Here is an 18,450-nt window from a genome sequence, read left to right as displayed (position 1 = left end):
AGTGAAAACGATAAATAGATTAAAATATTTATAGGTTAAGGTAGCTGTTTTTTTGGGACCTTCGTCCACGGCCACCGGCGTTTCTCTTCACGGTTCGATCTAAAACATATACACAGAAGAAGTTGCATTCGAGGGGGCGTGTTTTTCTTTGTGAAGTTGGACAGCCCGTTCCAGAAGTGAAGACTTGATTTCGTCGGAAATGTCAAAATACAAATCCGACTTTTTCAGTTCAAGAAGAGATTTGACTGACTTGAACGTATGGAGACATTCGTTCTGAAATTTATTGAAATTTCAGGCGTTTAGCATCAAGAACCGACCATTAAATTATGAAGAGAATATTTTTCAGCCCATATCATTTTCTGTGCCTTTTCGATGATTTCCGTTTTAATCAAAAACTCTTCACAATATTCCATCACTCTATCAGCCATAAATAAATCCGCTACTTCCATCAATCCTTCCACAAAAGATGACTCAATCCGACGTCCTGTTGGATGAATAAAATCGAGAAAAGTGATGAATCCCTCGTATGAAACTTCATGAATCTGTACAGTTGATTGGCCTTTCTCATTGAAATCACCAAAGAACAGATTATTAAAATATTTGGAATGCATAGCCAGAATTTGTTTGTTGACATATATTTTCCTTTCATCAATCACGATGACTCCATTGGAAAATCTTGGATGCTCGACGGTGTAATCGAGAACTTTCCTCTTTCGATATCCATAAATCCTTTTCAATCTAAGATTGGTCTGCACTTCGAAATGATAATTTTCCAACGTTTCAGTTTCTAGACCAAGTTGATCTACTCCAATACTAACTTCCATATGTTTATTCTTGTAATCGAAAGTCTTCTGATCATCTAGAACTTTCTCAATTTTCGAGTATTCTATTTTTCCATCCAGAATCGGTTTCACATAAATTTCCACATCTGCTTTACAATTCCACATTGTGTTCGCCGTATTCTCATTACATGATAATTTGAAAGTCAGTTTTTTGTCAGTTTCAGACACTTTCATGTTCCTGAAAGAAAGTAATTTTTGTCTGAAAATCACTTTTTCTTCAAAGACAAACCATGGAATATTCAGAATAGAGACATACGATATAGTTGATTTCCGAATTTCATTGAAATGTTCAGTAAAAAGTTTCATGGATCCACAGAAGATATCTTGACCATTTTCCAATTTTGAATTCATTTTTTCTTAATCTAAGCTTTCTATAAATATCGATAATAACCTGTAATGTAGCAACTCACTTTCTTCCAGATGACACTCCAAAATGAGTTGTCATTAACTGCATTGCAGTTAACCAATTAGCGATGATTGTTGGAATTCACGTAACTTCATTTTTAGTTGACCCACAAAAGATGATACAAAACAATATTTACAAAGGAAAGTTTTTAAGATACCAGTTGAGAATTTGCTTTAAATTTGTACAAGTACTTTCGAAATTTCCAGAACCAAAAGTTTTAGTTTATTAACGATAAGATAATTTTTTAAAAGATAGGACCGATCAAAAAATCGATTTTTGATATTTTATCAAGTTATTATTTTATTCCAAAGTGAAAAAACCACACCTTGGTATCCCCACAACTACTCAGCCGCCATTCATTCGTTTAGAGTAGCAGAAAGGTTTTTGATGAAAATTTGAAAAACGTATGGCTAGGATTCGGTTTCTTAGCTACTGTGATAAACATCCTAAAAATTAAAACTATCCCACATTGTTGAGTGGCTCGCCGACGGATCATCGTTGTCTTTCCAGCGGTCTTCAGCCGCGCCTCGCCCATTTCTGAAATCGGCTAAACTTTCCAGTAGAATTTTTCAGCATTCCGCTGAGAACGGGCTAAAATTTTTTATCATCGGGAAGATTATGCCTTAAAGTATAAGTATGCCAATTTTCAGATAATTTTCAATAGGTGTCTGAAAAACGTTGATGTGTCAAGTTCTTTGAAACTAATATCTATGTTCCAGACATATTTGCTACGTCACACTTTTTCTTGATTCCGATCTTCCAGTTCAACATCATTATTCTTCACCCCGCGTCCCTTCAAATATTTACAGTTCAAACGTTCTTCGTCACACCATTCTCTTCCCCATTCATCTCCTATTATATTTTTCTTCATATTCCATGGAAATTTTCCCCCATCAAAATGTGCTTTCATTGTCATTTCACCTCGGGGGCGTCAAACGGAAAAATATAAACATTTTTCACTTTTCTGTGTTGTCGTTTCAAATTGCAATTTCCACACCCAGCTTCATTCTCTTCCATAAGCTTCAATCTACAATTCCAACATCCCACACCGAGTTTCAAAGTTTTTTATTCTACAAAATCGTTTTGTTGATTTGCCCAAAAAAATAACAAAGTTCTGTTGTTAGTCGAAAATTCAACGATTCCGCTTCTGTAAGTTGTTGCAACAACACGTGTCATAAACTAACCAGGAAAACATTAAATCTATAAAAATAAAACCAGTCACTTCAATGATAAAAACGCTTGTGGAACATTGATATGTGGTACAGATAGATCACTCCTAGACTTGTTTCTAATTTTTAACTTCATCATCTTCATACCTTAGAACCTGTAATAGAAGGGCCCCCATACTGTCAAGTACGAACTAATTTTTCTTGATATCAAAAATCCGTCAACTGATAAAATGAATATGATATTGTGAGGAATAATTTGTTATTTGACTACTTTTTTATATCTTTGACAGGGAATAATATAAATTTGCTCAAAGTGAAATGTTAAGGGGCCCTTCTATTACAGGTTTTACGGTAATCAGCATTCTTACTAGTTCATAATTAATCAATTTAGTTCAAAACAAACGGATCAATTTCTTATAAAATTTTTTTTTTCTTTCTTGTCACTTGTTTTGTCGGCACTCGAGACCTTTTTTATTCATCGATCACCCCATACAAAAAAATAAACTTCCCTGAAAAATTCTGAAAATCGTGGCCTCATTTGCATAACCATAACTCCCATCATCATGCCACCGAAAAATCAAACGTTGTCCATTTCCGTGCCCAAATTTCACCTACAAAAAAACCAGTATCTCACTCGTATTTTCAGCTCTCCGTGGTCATTTTCAGTCACTTTCTAGGTCATTTTGACAAAAATCGAAATTCAGACAAGTGTGTTTTGACTGAAATTTTATGATGAATTTGAATTTTAATGTCTGATACTATTGACAACGAGATTAAAAATAGAATCCACCCTCTCTGTGTTTGCTCATAAAACGTTTGAAGGTATTCCCCCATTTTCGACTATAAAACCCAACCATTTCGTATATTTAGGTCATCTTGTTTGTTGACTTGTTTACTATTTTAGCTCTTCGTTTTTGTTGAATTTTATATTTCCTTGAAGATATTCTTTCTTTCCAGATAGCAAAACAAAATGATACGACCACGTAAAGTGCAATGGGCTGATGATGATGACGTTGAGAATCAGAAGGTGTCATCTTCATCCAATTCTGAATGCCTTAAAAATAAGTCGAACTACAAAGAAATCGCTTCCAAGAAGTTGGTACAAGTTAGAAACTACAGTGGATATGCCGAATCTCTTGCCATTGGTAGGTTTTCAGTTTTCGGGGATTCATTTAAATTATCCCGAACTATTCCAGAGAAAATAGTGCAAGCGTCTCCAACTCAAAGGAAAACGCAAAAGTTTGATAGAAACTTATCTACGGTACACGAAGAAGAAGACGACGTCAGCGAAAGTGGAGAAGAGAATGTGTGAATTCTCAGAATTTTTCAATTTTAATATGTCTGAAAATATGTTTTCTCATTGCGAAAAAAATGTTTTTATTGGATTCATACCAACACTATCTGGCGGTTCCCCAGAACGAAATAAAGATTTGAACATACTATAATTTTCAATAAGGTTACACAGTGTCCTGATTAGGTACAGATATTGTTCTTTCTGTAGAAAAATAACATAGATGTGGGCAAAAAATAAAACTAAAACAGTTTTATTAGAGTAAAAAATTCAAACATTTCAAAATCTGGTCACTGGTCTTTTGTCAATCCACTCCTTCAATTTTGGAGTTTCGATAATTTTCTCACGGAATTCGGCCAACATCTTTTCTTTCCCAACGGCCATGAATTCTGCGTTAATCAGTGTTGTCAGATTATCTGCAACTACCAAATCAGCCCATGTGAGTTGAGATCCAACCAAAAATCCAGATTCACTCTTCTCCAAAATTTTGTTTAGGTATTGGAAGTAGGAGGCCACTGCTGGTTTCATTATGTTTTCTCTGATTTCTTTCTGTAATTTTTCTAAAAATTATCGGTCGTTGTTAAATACAAAAACCACCATTTTTTCTTCTCCTTTTCCTGTCAAAGCTGCAACTACATATTTTCGGAAACTTTCAATGAAATCTTTGAATGTGTCAACAATCGAGTCTGCCAGCAACTCTTCTTCCGCTGTTTTGCCAACGAATCCTGAAATGGGCTTACTAATAATTTATTTTTACACGAAAAAGACTCACCGAACTTTCTAGCCAAATATCTTGCAATAGCAGTCGACTGGGAGAACGGAACATTGTCAATATAAAGAATGGGAACCTGTCCGGTAGGCAGACCTTCAAATTAAAAAACTCAATAAAATCGATTTTAAAAATTCTCACTTGATTTCAATTTAGCAAATCCTTCTTCATCCAGTCTCTCGTCTATAAATTCCACTCCTGCCAAATAAAATAATTGTCGACAGATTTCAGCAAGACCGCGAGCATTGAAATATGTTAACTTATACTGAACCATTGCTCTCACGATATAGAAAGTTCTTCAATAATAAAGAGATAAAGGAAAAAGTGTGCACTGCTCTTCTTTTTGTCAGCAGAGATTACAATCAACCAGTGAGCATTCATCCAAAGAGTAAACAACAGATTTGTTTGCCAGAGGGGAACTTTATTGTTTTTCTATTGATTCCAAAATTGAAAGTTGAGGAAAAATCATATACAAGGTAGAAATCACTTCAACACTCTTTTCCATGTGATTTTTCAATGTTGGTGTTACCAGTACTTTTTGGTGGAATGCAGTCAAAGAATTTTTGCTCTGTGCAATTCAAAAATGTGTTAATTCAGAGATTTAGTAAACCTGAATTCTAGAAATCGAGTGATAGCAAAACTCGGGAAATCCAAAAATTCGGAATCCAAAAATTCAGATAGTTCCGAGTTTCAGAAATTCGATAACTTTTCAATTTCTCAATTTCCAGAATTCAAAGAATTTAAAGTTCTAGAATTCAGGCGGTATTGAATTCAGGAATTTGAAAATTTGAAAATTTGGAAATTGAAATTCATGAATCTTTAACTTTGGAATACTTGAATTTCTCACTGTCTGAATTTCTAAGTTTCTGGGTTTCTGAAATTCTGAATTCAAGTTCTTTGGATTTCTGATTTTCCGCATGTCTAAATTTCAGGATGTCTAAGTCTCTGAACATTTCAGTTTCTGTGATTTTTGCAGTTTTTTAATGGTGAATTTTTGATATCCAAATATCTGGATGTTCGAATATAGGAATTTCTAACTTTCCTAACTTTGATTTTTTAAATTTCAAAATTCCGGATTGCGGAATTTTTTTTGGAGACTTTTCAATGCCTGAATTTTTGAATTTCCGAACTTTTGAATCTCCGAATTTTCTAATTTTTGAAATTCAGAATTTTCGGGCTTTCAAATTTCTGCATTTCCGATTTTTCGAATTGGAAAACTTGAGAGATTGAGAGTTTAGGAATTTCAAAGAAACAAGTCAGACAACAGTTTTTATAATATAAATATTTATTGGCATTCGAATCATGTGAACTAAGAATTTCAAATTCCAAGAACTGAAGACGTGTCGAAGCAATCGATCAAGCATCTACGAGGTGTCAATTCTTCTTGCAATGTCATCAGTTGAATCCGTTTCTGTAGTTCTCGCTGGTTACTCAAAACTCTTGACGCTTCATCAGCTTCCGTAACAGGTCCGCGCACTGGACTGAACAGATGACATGGCGAGTGTTCGTGATAAGAATTGATTTTATGATTAGACGAGTGTTCAAGAATTGGCGAAGATGCAGTCATAGGGATTGGATGGGGTAGTCCTAGCAGTTCAGGCATCTCTTCAGCTATTTGTTTGAGTCCTGTGGGTCGCTGGTGGCAAAGAATCGAAGATGAAAGTTTGATCATCTGGAAATCAAGCATTTAACTGGGTCATCAAAAATTTCAACGTACCGTTTCCCGCGAGTATTCGACTTTCAGAAAGAGGTGTTGATTTTCTTCATTCCGATAGCATACCAGTTCACCACCTTCTGGAACTTGAGTACGCTGACCTTCCTGAAAAAATTGTCCATTGATATGAAATAGTTTCCACCTTACCCTGGAAGTAAGAAGGTTATTGCGTGAAGTAGGAGATTTCAACATAGTCCGAAGAGAAGCAAGAGGGCGATTAGTAGTGTAAAAATGCTCTTTGCCTTCGCTTGATTCGTATTTTGATGATACTTTTAAAATTCGATCCACGTTTCAAGTTCACGAGTTTAAAATTTAAACATTTATTATAATATTAACAGATCGACATAAAAAAGTAAAACTAGTACATTTGTCACAATGATTTGTGTCCCGTAAAATATACAAATGAAATTATAAATTCAGTTATCACAGAAATCCCCTGAATATCACCATGCTGATTTCAAAAATAAGTTTACAAATAGGTAGAACGATTGGAACAGCGAGAGGAATGAGAACCGCTGTTCTTTGATCCATTGGGAAATATAACATAGCAAGAAGAGAATGGTCATAATTTGCAGAATCTGCAAGACGGCGTGCTTCGAGTAGACTTTCGAAATCAAGTCGTTTTCCTGGACGAACAACTTCGTCCAGAATATTCACAGCTCGTGTAGCTCTGCCAGCAACGTCATCGTTGATTGCGATATTCGAAATTTTATGTGCAAGTTCATCTAGTGCCCGAACAGCACTGGCAGCTCGCATGGCGTTGTCAACAGAAGCACGGAGTCTCGCACGAGCAACCTCCCACTGGCAGAGGGCAACTGAAGGACGGTGCCATCCAATTAAGAGTTCAGCATCCATTCCCATTTGAATTCTGGAATGTTTACATTCTATCAAAAACGATTTGTTTGGATTTCTCTAACCTCATAGCAGCTATGGCCTTTGATTCAGTTGCTTCGTTCCTAGGTAAAACAGCTCCCCATGAAGCAACAGCCACTCCATCAATATCTTCTCCAGTTTCATCGAGAACCACAACGGGCTCTGATGTTTCCAGAACTACAAATCGAAGCACTGTTCCTTGTACCAAACTCGTTTGCATTTGAGCATCCACCTTCTTAATTAACTCTTCCATCGCAGAATGTGTCAATGTCCATCTCTCCTGAACGTCTTTTGCCAAGAATTGTGTAGTTGGTTCGAAATCCCATAAATGTTCAATCGAAACATCAACTCTAGTGACTCCTTGAACTTTCTCTGCAAATTTTCTCAAAGCAGCAGCTGTTCGTTTTTGTTGTTCAAGTGATTCAGTTGGAATTTCAGTGTTCTCATGAAGATGGATCACTTGAATATGATAGTTGGTTGCCAGCGGTGCTGAGTCCCATACTAATCTTTTCTGAAATCAAAATACTGAAAAAATGAAAAAATGAGCCGTCAAAACCTGATGTGAAAGCGGGAGAGCAGCAATTTGCCATGGTTGCATTTTCTGACGAAGATCTCTCCTCACAATCGAATTCAAATGGGGTACATCTATAAGTGTGTCTGACACTAATTCCGTGATTCTACTAGATGCCTTTGCTTTCTCTTCCGACTTTTCTGGCCATTGAACGAAGTTCCATTTTCCTATTCCCAACTGAACACGCGTCGCAGAATAGTGCTTCCAGTCCTCAAAATCAAAATTTATATGCTTTTTTGAAATAACGAGCTTTACTTTTTCTGAAACCAAGCATATGAAGACATCGAAGAACTCTTCTTTTTCTTCAACTTTCAATGAATGATCTCGTTCAAGATCGTCAAACTTTCGTACTCCAATGAAACGAGTTCTCCATTGAAAATCCAACGGAGCCACAACTTCCTTCGTTGTCATGTTGTATTCTAACTCCGGCATTACTTTTTGAACATCTTCACCCATTTCATCGGATGCTATTGCAAAGTTTATACGAACTTCAACAGTGATTGATCTATTTGCAGGGAAGGTTGGAAATGGAGCACGATAAGTCGACGTTGTGAGGTACCACATTGGCATTCCAATGAGAAAAACGAGAATCACAAAGGAAAGCGAAGCGGAGAGCTTGTAAAAACGCTCAGCTCGCACGTATTTGATGAAAGATTCCTTCAAAACCCGTTTTATTTTGTTATGACTTTCAGACTATACCGTAATTTTTCCTTCATTTTTTTCTTCTGAATCTATTTGTCGTCCTAATATGAAATTGAAAATTGTTTGCTTCAAACTCGTTGGCGGATCATACGTTGCTACTTTCTCTTCCGTCATTCTTCAAATGTCACTCATAACCAGCCATTTAAACAATTATTATATACTGACTGAGCTTCTAGGGACTACATAATACTATTAAATTTATCAACAATGAAAACGAAAGTATTCTTTATTGAAATCTCACAAGTATGGTACCAGTAAAAATGTGGAGTTTGGAACAAGAATGGAACAAATTGATGAAATTGTGACATAAAGAAAAATGAGAGAATCGTGATAGTATTTTGCAAAGTGTGCGATGATGTGTGACCGGCATTTTTTGGTAATTCGAAGCTGTGTAGAAGTGAATATCATAGAGGATGTGCAAGAAATCGTTGATTAATTTATTAATGAGTGTAGTACCATTTCGCCCGTTGAGCCAGAATATCCGATTTGAGATTTTGAGCGAAACAAATACCGAGCACCTGCAATTTTGTATTTTGTTTAATGATTGAAAAATTGATGCTTACCTGTATTATTGCAATGATAACCATCGAAACAGCTACCAATAGCATATTGTTATTAAGCCAAAGTTGTAGTTTCGGTAGACAACCTTCAGTGTAGATTGACGATGTGTGAGCCATGACTCTTTGCGCGGCCAAATGCGCTGCCATGTGACTTTCGGGCTTTAATCGAACTCCGTGGCCACAAAAATAGTTCTTGAATTCCAGCTTGCTACTGTTGATGCAGCATGAGAAGGGTACTCCTCCAGCTTCTGGGGATGCTACTTCTCTAGCTTCAATTGAGAAATACGTGTTCCTATCCCAATCATCAGCTCCGTTAATTCCACAGCACATCCATGTTTCTTGCATTGAGTCAATCAATAATTGAAGATCTGGATCGTCTCGATATCCAACCACTACGTCGTTAAGGAGATTTCTGATGTAGTTGTCTAGCTGGTCTCGACAGGCGTAGGCAAAAACTCCAGCCGATATTTCAGCAATGAGCAGAAGTCCTAGTAGCGTTGAATAGAACGTGAGAAAAGAAGTGTTTTCGCGAAGCGATCCGACACATCCACTGAAGCCTATGGTGAATGTCAGGAATCCAACGATCAGAAGAGGCCATGTAGGATCGAGATAAAGCTTTGAGGCTTTACTGAGGAGATTTACAAACGTATCTTTCTCAATTTGAGCCCACACTCCAAAGAGCAGTAGTCCGAAACCTAGAATACGAATAACAGCTATATGATTTTATAAAGAATCGACTCACCCAGTAAGAAAAATATTACATTGAAACTAAATACGGAATACTTCACGCAGCAACTAATTTCAGATTCCCCTCCAGCGCCAGGAGCATATCGAATTTGCTTAAACTTCGTAATAATGAAATTGAAGAATAGCATGTTTACTCACAGATTGTCTATATACCCGTTGTTGCGCTCTTTGTGGTACTGGCTGGCGTCGATTCGCCATTTGTGGGGCAAGAAGTGGCCGTTGGTGTTCTGGCCGAAGAGCAATTTTGCTGAAAATTAACTATTCATATATAATTAAAATGTTGTAACAAAAACGAAGAATTTTGTAAGAGATTCTTTGCAGGGAACAGGAAGAAAAAAAAAGAAAAGTGACCGATGATTCACATAAAATGTCAATAGAGACGAAGAATGTGCAAACAGAATGTTCCAAGAAAAATGTTCTTCTTAGCTTCCGCTCCTTTCCTTTCAGTATTCTATACGAAATAATGGATTCAGGAATCTGAGAGACGGAGAGAAGCGTAATACGTTATCTTGTTACTAGTCGCCTCTTTCTCATTTTCTCCAGTGTGGCCTGGCAGGATTTGCAGAAATTATTTCGCCTACATCTTTTTCATTGATGCAGATGATAGAAGTGAGAAGATAGAAAGAAAACCAATGGTAAAGTAAATCAAATCAATCAATAGTTTGAATCATTTTGCCACCGGTTTTCATTCTTTTCGAACAAGGCGGCAGGAGGGAGTAGAAGAAGTAAGAAGAGGGTAATTATGTGAAGGGAAGCGAAATACGCCCTTGAATTGGTGAAAAACGGATAGGTTAGGGTATCGAAAAGTTTGAAAGACGATATGAAGAATTTACGGAAGAAAAGGAGTTCCTTTGGGAAAAAGTCACATGGGAAAAATTGATATTTTCAGACTGAACATTATATATGAAGGTGTAACGGAATTATAAAACTGCGACTTCGGTGTATGCAGACTCAGTACAAAAATTGAGTGTTTTGCACACCGCAGATCGCAGTTTTATAATTCCGACAATACTGATTCCAAAGGGGTACAATCGAAGGACTTATAAATATAGAGAATTTGTGGGTGTTGCAACATATTTACAGAAAAAAAAACTCGGCTAGACAACACACTGCAAGCGCAAAAAAACTAGCATCTTTGTTCGAGACCTCTGGGGAGCTTTGATGCAAATCTGATAAATGGTGGCGTACAACAGCTTGCAATGTGGTCTCTCCTCTCTGGGAATACGGAGAAACTTTTCAATAATTCATGAGACTTTTGAATTATGAACGAATTGCACTTTGCACAAGTGTGCATGCTTACATGACCTAATTACTTAGATACTCAAGAGTTTTATTCAGGAAAAAAAAATTAACGCTCATAACAACAAAGCGGAGCCAAAAAGAAGAAAATCGAAGGTCCACAGCTGAAACATAGAAATGACTAATTTCCAACAAGATTACGGTCAGCAGCGAGTGTTTGCGTCCAGGACCCAACACACAACGTCGGATCACAGACATTACACGTAGCATCGGCGCTGCTTTTTCGACTAAGGTTTTGCCTTTTTAACATAGATAAAGTTCCTAACAAGCCGAAAATTTTCTAAATTGTTAACAAACTTTTTTCATTAACTCTAACTGAATGTGGTGATTATTATATCCGAACCTAATTACAGATAAATTTAGGTGAAAGGTCCTTTTCACGTGAAAATGAGCGGAGCTCCAAAAACAAAAGGAGGTAATCTAAAAAGTGTTGTCTCGTGATTGGTATCTGTCCGTTCCTTCTATTATACCATTTAGTTAACCTATCCAATTTTCTGCATGACTCTCTTATTGCTCCTACACAACATTCGTAGTTCGTTTTTACCCATTTAAGTTGACCCTTTTATATTTAATAAAAAATCAAGACACTGTTATTTATATTAAACTTTCAACGGTTCTATAGGATTTATTCCATAACATAGAACAGTCCTTTTCATTAATTTTTTAGTATTCAGACTTCTATAGAGCTTCTATATCCTTTGACCATTTGAACATTCTTCTAAATCTACATCATTATCTTGTCTATTTCAGCTCAATCTTCTAGAATGAAGACAAACAAGAAAGACGAGGAGTCAGGCGGAAACGTCTATGCCCACCTAGACAAAACTTCGGTGCTGCAGGAATGCCGTGCTTTCAACGAAACACCGATTAATATCAAAAAATGCACCCATAGCCTGACTAAGTTGATCTACATCATTCAGCAAGGAGAACCGATCGGAAGAACTGAGGCTACGGAAGCCTTCTTCGGAGTAACGAAGTTATGGCAAAGCAAAGATGTGAATCTTCGTCGGATGATTTACTTGGCTGTGAAAGAACTGGCTGAAGTCTCCGATGATGTTATCATTGTGACCTCTAGTCTCACCAAAGACATGACCGGAAGAGAAGATTTGTACAGAGCCGCAGCCATACGAGCTCTTTGCAAAATCACGGACACCGGAATGTTGCAAACTATCGAGCGATACATGAAACAGGCTATCGTCGATCGTAACAGCGCAATTTCATCATCCGCAATTGCTTCATCTATTCATCTTATGCGTAAATCTTCCGAAGTTGTTCGTCGCTGGGCCAATGAAGTTCAAGAAGCTGTCTCATCTGACAATCACATGGTTCAATATCATTCTCTTGCTCTTCTCTATCAAATCCGTGCCAATGATCGCCTTGCTGTTAACAAACTTGTACAAAAGTTCAGTAAGAACGCTCTTCGAAGTCCATACGCCGTGTGCTATCTCATCCGTATCGCCACCAGATGCCTTGTAGATGATGACCAGTAAGACTTTCAAAAAACTTCATGCTTTTCAGTTAGTAATTTTTCAGACCAGATTCTTCAGTCTTCACATTCATCGAGTCATGCCTCCGCCACAAGAGCGAGATGGTTGTCTATGAAGCAGCTAGAGCTATTGTTTCTCTTCCCCAGACAACACCGTAAGATCAGTGTATTCAATATTTATCAATAATCACATGTTTGTAGGTCAGAAATTCAACCAGCCATCACTGCTCTTCAGATGTGCTGCACATCGCCTAAAGCTGCTGTCCGCTTCGCCGCAGTTCGTACGCTCAACAAGGTGGCAATGGCTCATCCAAACGCTGTTATGAGCTGCAACGTGGACCTCGAAAAGTTTATCACTGATTCAAACAGATCTATTGCAACTCTTGCAATCACAACTCTGTTGAAGACTGGTGCCGAGTCCAGTGTAGAGAGACTGATGCAACAAATTTCTGGATTCGTCAACGAAATTTCTGACGAATTCAAGATTGTTGTTGTCGACGCCATTCGTTCTCTTTGTTCTCGCTATCCACGCAAGCATACAGTCATGATGCCATTCCTAGCTAAGATGCTTCGCAATGACGGCAGCTATGATTACAAAAAAGCTATCGTCGAGACTATCATTGCTATCATCGAGGAGAATCCAGACGCTAAAGTTGCTGGTTTGGCTCATTTGTGCGAGTTCATTGAGGATTGTGAGCACGATAATCTTTCTACTCGAGTACTCCATCTATTGGGAAGAGAAGCACCAAAAACCCCTAACCCATCGAGCTACATCCGTTTTATCTACAATCGTGTGATCCTGGAGAGCACAAAGGTTCGAGCAGCTGCAGTTACGGCGCTTGCAAAGTTCGGAGCTCAGTGTTCTGATCTCCGCCCTTCGATCCAGGTTCTCCTTAAGCGATGCCTTTTGGATTCTGACGATGAAGTTCGAGACCGTGCCACATTCTACCTGAAAATGTTGACAGAAGCATCTGAGTCTCTTATTCATAACTTCATTCTGGATGGCCTTCAAGTATCACCATCAGGTCTTGAGCTCAAAATTTTGGATTATCTCCGCTCTCAAACATATTCTTCACCATTCGATTTGCGAACGGTTCCAGTTACTCAGCAAGCTCTTTCCCAACCAGAAAAACGTGTTCCACAACTTGTTGAAGAAGAGGAGAAGCCGAAAGCTCCGAAGGTCGAGCCTTATGCTGCACAGCTCGCCGCTATCCCTCAATTCGCTGCTCTTGGTCCAGTTTTCAAGTCATCTGCTAGAATCGCGCTCACCGAATCTATTGCTGAATACACTGTTCACATGATCAAACACACATTCGCCAACGCCATGGTCTTGCAGGTGATCAGTTGCTCTATTTTCAGAAAAAAAACCGTCAAATTTTCAGTTCGAATGTAAAAACACAATGAATGACCAACTTCTTCTTGACGTATCTGTTGAATTGGAAGATCCAGATGGCGAATGGGAGACCAAGGATACTATTATAATCGAAAAGCTACCATACGGAGAAGTACATTCCGCCTATTCTCTTCTTGAATTCCCGGATTCCGGAGCAATTGCTGGATCATTGGGAGCTATTTTGAAGTTTAAGGTGATGGATGTGGATCCGACGTCTGGAGAGCCAGATTCAGATGACACTTATGATCAAACCTATGTGGTAGGAAACTAAATGGGTATTCCATCTAAAAAAAAATGTTTCAGTTGGAAGAAGTCGATGTGAACGTGTCGGATTCTGTTCAGAGTGTTGCTAAAACAGCATTTGCGTCAGCCTGGGAAGCACTAGGAGATGATGCAACAAGGGAAGAGACATTCCAGCTGTCAACTGTTGAAAACATTCCTGATGCTGTCAAGAAAGTATCCGAAATTCTTGGTCTCGTTCCGTGTGAAAGATCAGATCGGGTACCTGAAGGAAAAACACAACATACTGTTTATCTCTCCGGAGTTTTCCGTGGAGGATATGACGTTCTTTCTAAAGCAACTGTCGCCATTGACCCAAGTGATAACTCTATTGCAATGAACATAATAATCAAGTGAGTTCTTAACATTTTTATTCTTTCTGTGAATCCGCATTTTCAGATCGAATGAACCACTCGTGTCCGATCTGGTTATCTCTGCTGTCGTATAATCTCTTCTTAGAATATTCTGGCCTGTTGATGTTCGCTGTGGAGTATTCGAAATGTCGCATGCTTAATTTAATGTTTATGGAGTTTTTAATTGTGATGTATGTTTCAATTGGTGTTTTGCCTATAATTTATTGTGCGTTCGTGTTCATAGCTATACTTGGGAAAGAATAAATTGACCTCGAATGATGGTAACATTATTCTGATAGAAACCGTCTACAATATGTTAAAAACTGAGCTCCAGAAAATCGAGCTCCAGATGCAAGAGATCCGGTGGTGTTGAGAAAGGCATAGAGCAACTGTTCCCATTCCCTCCTCTTTTTTTGAGCGACCTGATGATCATCTTTGTGCCTCGTGTCTCCCAGAAGCTCGTGGTATTTCGTTTCCGATTGAAAAAGTTTCCCACATATCTCCCATCAGGGCTCTAGAAAGACGTGACTGCTGGGCTCCCAGTAGACAAGATTGATTTTTAAAGTTCTCAGCCTGCAGTTCAACAGCGAATCTATTAAATATGAATAGAAGTTATCATCGAATACAAATTTCTTTGTTTCGTGAGACGACGACGAGGTGCTAAAAAGTGACCATTTGGTAACCCAAGAGCTTGGGTAAACAATGCACGCGAGCACGCCGCCGTTTGTCTTGAGTCATTCTTCTCTTTCTTGCTCACTGTTTTCATTTAATCTGGCTATTCCTTCCCTTGAAAATCGAAGAAAAAACTACTTCTGAATACAGCTCGAATATAACTTTTACAGAAATGCGAATCTTTTTGACTAAAGTTTCCTTCTTTTTCTCATTGGTTCTTTTGTGTTCTGCAGCCAACAACTGTGCGTGGTTCGTTGGAAAACTCCACTGCTCTGACCCAACAAAGTTAGAGAATGTTGTGGTAGAGATCTGGGACAAGGATCGTTCCTTTGTAAGTGATTTACAGAAAACAAAGACTGGTTTAAAATTATATTTTCAGTTTCCCCTAACCCTTTTCGTCGATGATGATTTGGCTGGAAGAACAATCACCTCTGCCGAAGATAATGGAACGTTCAAAGTGGAAGGATGCGCTTCTGATGTCGATTTTCTCTTCGTAAAAAACGAACCAGAATTCTATCTCAAAATTCGTCACTACTGTAAGGGAAGGTAAGTTTCCAAAGTAATAACATAAACTTTATTTGACATATAAAATATTTAGAGCGGAAGTCACATATGCCCATCCGAGGAATATGAAGGTGTTCGTTCCAGAGACCAATGATTATTTCACGAAACATCCTATCATTTTGGGTTAAAAAATTATATAATTCTTTAATTGAAATTGATTGTATTTAATAAATTTGTAACACTGATATTCTATCAAGTCGTTGGTTGACTGGTTTGGACCGTAATATATTTGACCTCCTAATTTGAAGAGAGATAGAAAATTTTCCAAATTCATCAATCAAAAGAAAAAATAGCTGTGACCTTCATTAAAAATGGGTCGGAATCACCAGAAACCAGTCAGTAGTAGATCGCTTTTCGATGACTAATTCCTTCTTTTTCCCACAAGATTTCTTCTTCATCTCGATCGATTTTCTCCACATATTCTCATTCATTCTGATTTCTGTTTTATCGGCGGAGTATCCAGTTTTCATCGATAGACTCGCTTCCAAAGATAATAAGGATAGAACACCATTTGACTATGGTTATTGGTTCTTTTTTTTTGAGGAAATTCACTAACTTTCGTTATCTACCAAAAATCTTTTGTAGTTTTCCATATATTTGGCGAGGTCTATACCGACGTTTCGGTTTCAGAAAAGAAACTGGTTTCAGGAATACTTACAACTTTCTCTTTGTACATCTTAATACACTTTCCTATTTTTTTTTGTTTGTTTTGGCAATTTTAACTGTTTAAAATGAATCAAGAATTTCAATTAGGGTCTCGTATTAGTTCCTTCCTTCAGTTTTCGATTGATTGTTTCATGAGTCTTTAGTTTGAAAACATTGTAGATGTCATTCAGGATTCTATTGTCAGTTGGAGGCATCAATCATAAGAAATCAAAATTTTCTTATTTCCAATGTAGTTCGGTTGATCTTTTTTCAAGCACTGTAACTAAATCTCGGTGACAAATTGATGATTCATTCTCACCTGATATCTCTATTTTTTAGAGTTTAATGTTTCAAAATATCGACATGTCATTCGAAATAATAACATGTCCATAGTAAATCCGTTCCTAATCCGCAAACGCGTTGTTGATGAAAACCTAAATTGATTCATTCAAAGTGTTATATATCGAAAATATACGGTTTGTGTTAATATAGCTCTCCTTATCCATTTACTACAATTTTTTCAATTTTAATTCTCTTCATCCATTCATTTCCAGGTTTAACCTACGAAAGACCATGCTAAAACATCTTATCTATCTCTGCATCTCCATTTTCCCCTTATCTCTCGCCGGTAGAGAATGCGTTTGGGTACTTGGAAAAGTCGAATGTCAAAGTGATCCGACCAAGAATCTCAATGTGGAGGTTAGGTTTTCTTATCTATTCCATTATGTGATATGCTATACCAATTTGTTCTTCCTGTCACGTACTCATTCTCTCTTTTCTAGGTTCGTGTCTGGGATCGAGATGGACCGGGACCACTTCAAATGATTGATCCAGATGATTTGATGGGGTATGATTATATTTTATCAGTATTGTTTTCATCTGAAATTTCGTTTTTCAGGGTTACATTCTCGAATGACGATGGACGGTTCCAATTGGATGGGTGTGGGGATGACTTCGATTGGATTCCAGGAATCAAGAATGTTCCAGAACCATACATTGAGGTAACTTTTTTTGTTTTGTAGGATAATCAAACACTTTTCGGGATAGTTTTTTACCCGACTAAAAATTAGTAGCCTTTGTTCAGAAGCAACTACAGCATACTTGTAAATTCCTGGCAGGCCTTCGCAGGCCCGGCCATAGTTTCTTCCAGAATCAATATTTTCAATTCAACTAAATTTGATAATATCAAATTTAGTCAATTTTTTTAGTAAAAAATATACTTTTATGTGTTTTTCCAGAGAATATATTAGAGTCAATAAAAGTAATCTGATCTGATGTTTCGGTGCAAATTTACTTAAAAATAGAGTAGTGTACAGTAGGAAACTATTTCCTGTGTTCTATTCCAATCGATTATTTTTCAATGGTTACAATAGTAATTAATTATTCATGTTCACGTGAAAATTATTTATTTAGATCATCAACTATAAAAGAAAAAAAGACAAATTATCAACAAAAAAAACACAGAAACGAAGTAACTTCTTTTCTGTGTAGAAAGAAAAGACACGTAAAAACACCGAAAAGAAGCAACTTCATTTCTGTGTTTCTCTCAGTGGGGAAAATAGTTCGAATAATTCCTGATTGAAACGTGAACTTTAACTACTCAGATTTAAAGCTGCTTTGAACGTGGAGTTGAAGCAAAAAATCAAGAAGGCATATTTGAGTGGGGAGCTGAAGTGATGGCGATTTTTATTTTGAAGATTGGCGGAATTCACTGTGAGTACTTGATACGAATCTGTTCAGAATTTCATTTCAGCTGCTCAACTACTTTTCGAGCACCGTAAATAAAAAAATAACTCTGAGAATGCAGTGACCACGAACTTTACGGACACCGATACGCGCTTTGGAGGAATCTGATCGGCTGGATTATCCAACTGTGTAGCGTGAATCCATGTACTCTCAGGGGGAGAGGCCATAACTGTCATATGCCAAAGAATCAACCATGAGATTCCAGAAAGGCTAGCACTGTTCAAAATATAGCTCCATCCGAATACAGGGCTGGCGCATAACTCTGCGATGAGAATGTTTCCGAATATTCCAGAAAGTTGATTTCCAGCGGTGAAAATCGCAGCTGCCAGACTTTTGTCATTGACTGGGATCCATTTGGTGACGACTGAA

At 37.5% G+C, this 18,450-nt stretch overlaps 8 protein-coding genes across 8 annotated transcripts in view; 4 read left to right on the top strand and 4 right to left on the bottom strand.

Moving 5' to 3' along the window:
- Positions 1–305: 305 nt before the first annotated feature.
- Positions 306–1,193, bottom strand: CBG03413 (the record flags this gene model as incomplete). Its single annotated transcript, XM_045235742.1, has 2 exons — positions 306–1,020; positions 1,072–1,193. 2 exons carry the CDS (start codon positions 1,191–1,193, stop codon positions 306–308), a joined length of 837 nt encoding a protein of 278 aa, XP_045092391.1.
- A 2,194-nt stretch (positions 1,194–3,387) lies between these two features.
- On the top strand, positions 3,388–3,729 carry CBG03412 (the record flags this gene model as incomplete). The annotated part of the gene is made up of 2 exons (XM_002633681.1): positions 3,388–3,562; positions 3,614–3,729. 2 exons carry the CDS (start codon positions 3,388–3,390, stop codon positions 3,727–3,729), a joined length of 291 nt encoding a protein of 96 aa, XP_002633727.1.
- Positions 3,730–3,987: 258 nt separating this feature from the next.
- Cbr-gst-3 lies at positions 3,988–4,751 on the bottom strand (the record flags this gene model as incomplete). Its single annotated transcript, XM_002633680.1, has 4 exons — positions 3,988–4,257; positions 4,306–4,433; positions 4,481–4,573; positions 4,619–4,751. The coding sequence occupies 4 exons, from the start codon at positions 4,749–4,751 to the stop codon at positions 3,988–3,990; spliced, it is 624 nt and encodes a 207-aa protein (XP_002633726.1).
- Positions 4,752–5,795: 1,044 nt separating this feature from the next.
- On the bottom strand, positions 5,796–8,205 carry Cbr-hpo-5 (the record flags this gene model as incomplete). The annotated part of the gene is made up of 5 exons (XM_045235741.1): positions 5,796–6,149; positions 6,195–6,296; positions 6,639–7,059; positions 7,109–7,575; positions 7,621–8,205. 5 exons carry the CDS (start codon positions 8,203–8,205, stop codon positions 5,796–5,798), a joined length of 1,929 nt encoding a protein of 642 aa, XP_045092390.1.
- Positions 8,206–8,777: 572 nt separating this feature from the next.
- Cbr-tsp-12 lies at positions 8,778–9,842 on the bottom strand (the record flags this gene model as incomplete). Its single annotated transcript, XM_045235740.1, has 4 exons — positions 8,778–8,855; positions 8,901–9,592; positions 9,640–9,736; positions 9,783–9,842. The coding sequence occupies 4 exons, from the start codon at positions 9,840–9,842 to the stop codon at positions 8,778–8,780; spliced, it is 927 nt and encodes a 308-aa protein (XP_045092389.1).
- Positions 9,843–11,330: 1,488 nt separating this feature from the next.
- CBG03408 lies at positions 11,331–14,549 on the top strand (the record flags this gene model as incomplete). Its single annotated transcript, XM_002633677.2, has 7 exons — positions 11,331–11,358; positions 11,694–12,429; positions 12,477–12,584; positions 12,631–13,765; positions 13,812–14,081; positions 14,126–14,454; positions 14,501–14,549. The coding sequence occupies 7 exons, from the start codon at positions 11,331–11,333 to the stop codon at positions 14,547–14,549; spliced, it is 2,655 nt and encodes an 884-aa protein (XP_002633723.2).
- A 749-nt stretch (positions 14,550–15,298) lies between these two features.
- On the top strand, positions 15,299–15,818 carry Cbr-ttr-54 (the record flags this gene model as incomplete). Its single annotated transcript, XM_002633676.1, has 3 exons — positions 15,299–15,457; positions 15,506–15,672; positions 15,725–15,818. The coding sequence occupies 3 exons, from the start codon at positions 15,299–15,301 to the stop codon at positions 15,816–15,818; spliced, it is 420 nt and encodes a 139-aa protein (XP_002633722.1).
- A 1,090-nt stretch (positions 15,819–16,908) lies between these two features.
- Positions 16,909–18,450, top strand: part of Cbr-ttr-53 — a gene marked incomplete at both ends in the record, with an annotated part of 2,722 nt that continues 1,180 nt past the window's right edge. Inside the window, 3 exons of the mRNA XM_045235739.1 lie at positions 16,909–17,034; positions 17,118–17,182; positions 17,234–17,336. Of these exons, the coding sequence (XP_045092388.1) occupies positions 16,909–17,034; positions 17,118–17,182; positions 17,234–17,336 (294 nt within the window). The remainder of the gene's footprint in view (positions 17,035–17,117; positions 17,183–17,233; positions 17,337–18,450) is intronic.

Source organism: Caenorhabditis briggsae, assembly GCF_000004555.2.
Source record: "Caenorhabditis briggsae complete genome, chrIV, whole genome shotgun sequence".
Taxonomy (NCBI): Eukaryota; Metazoa; Nematoda; class Chromadorea; order Rhabditida; family Rhabditidae; genus Caenorhabditis; species Caenorhabditis briggsae.
The sequence above is the reverse complement of the archived record's forward strand: the minus strand, read 5'-3'. Positions and strand labels throughout refer to the sequence as shown.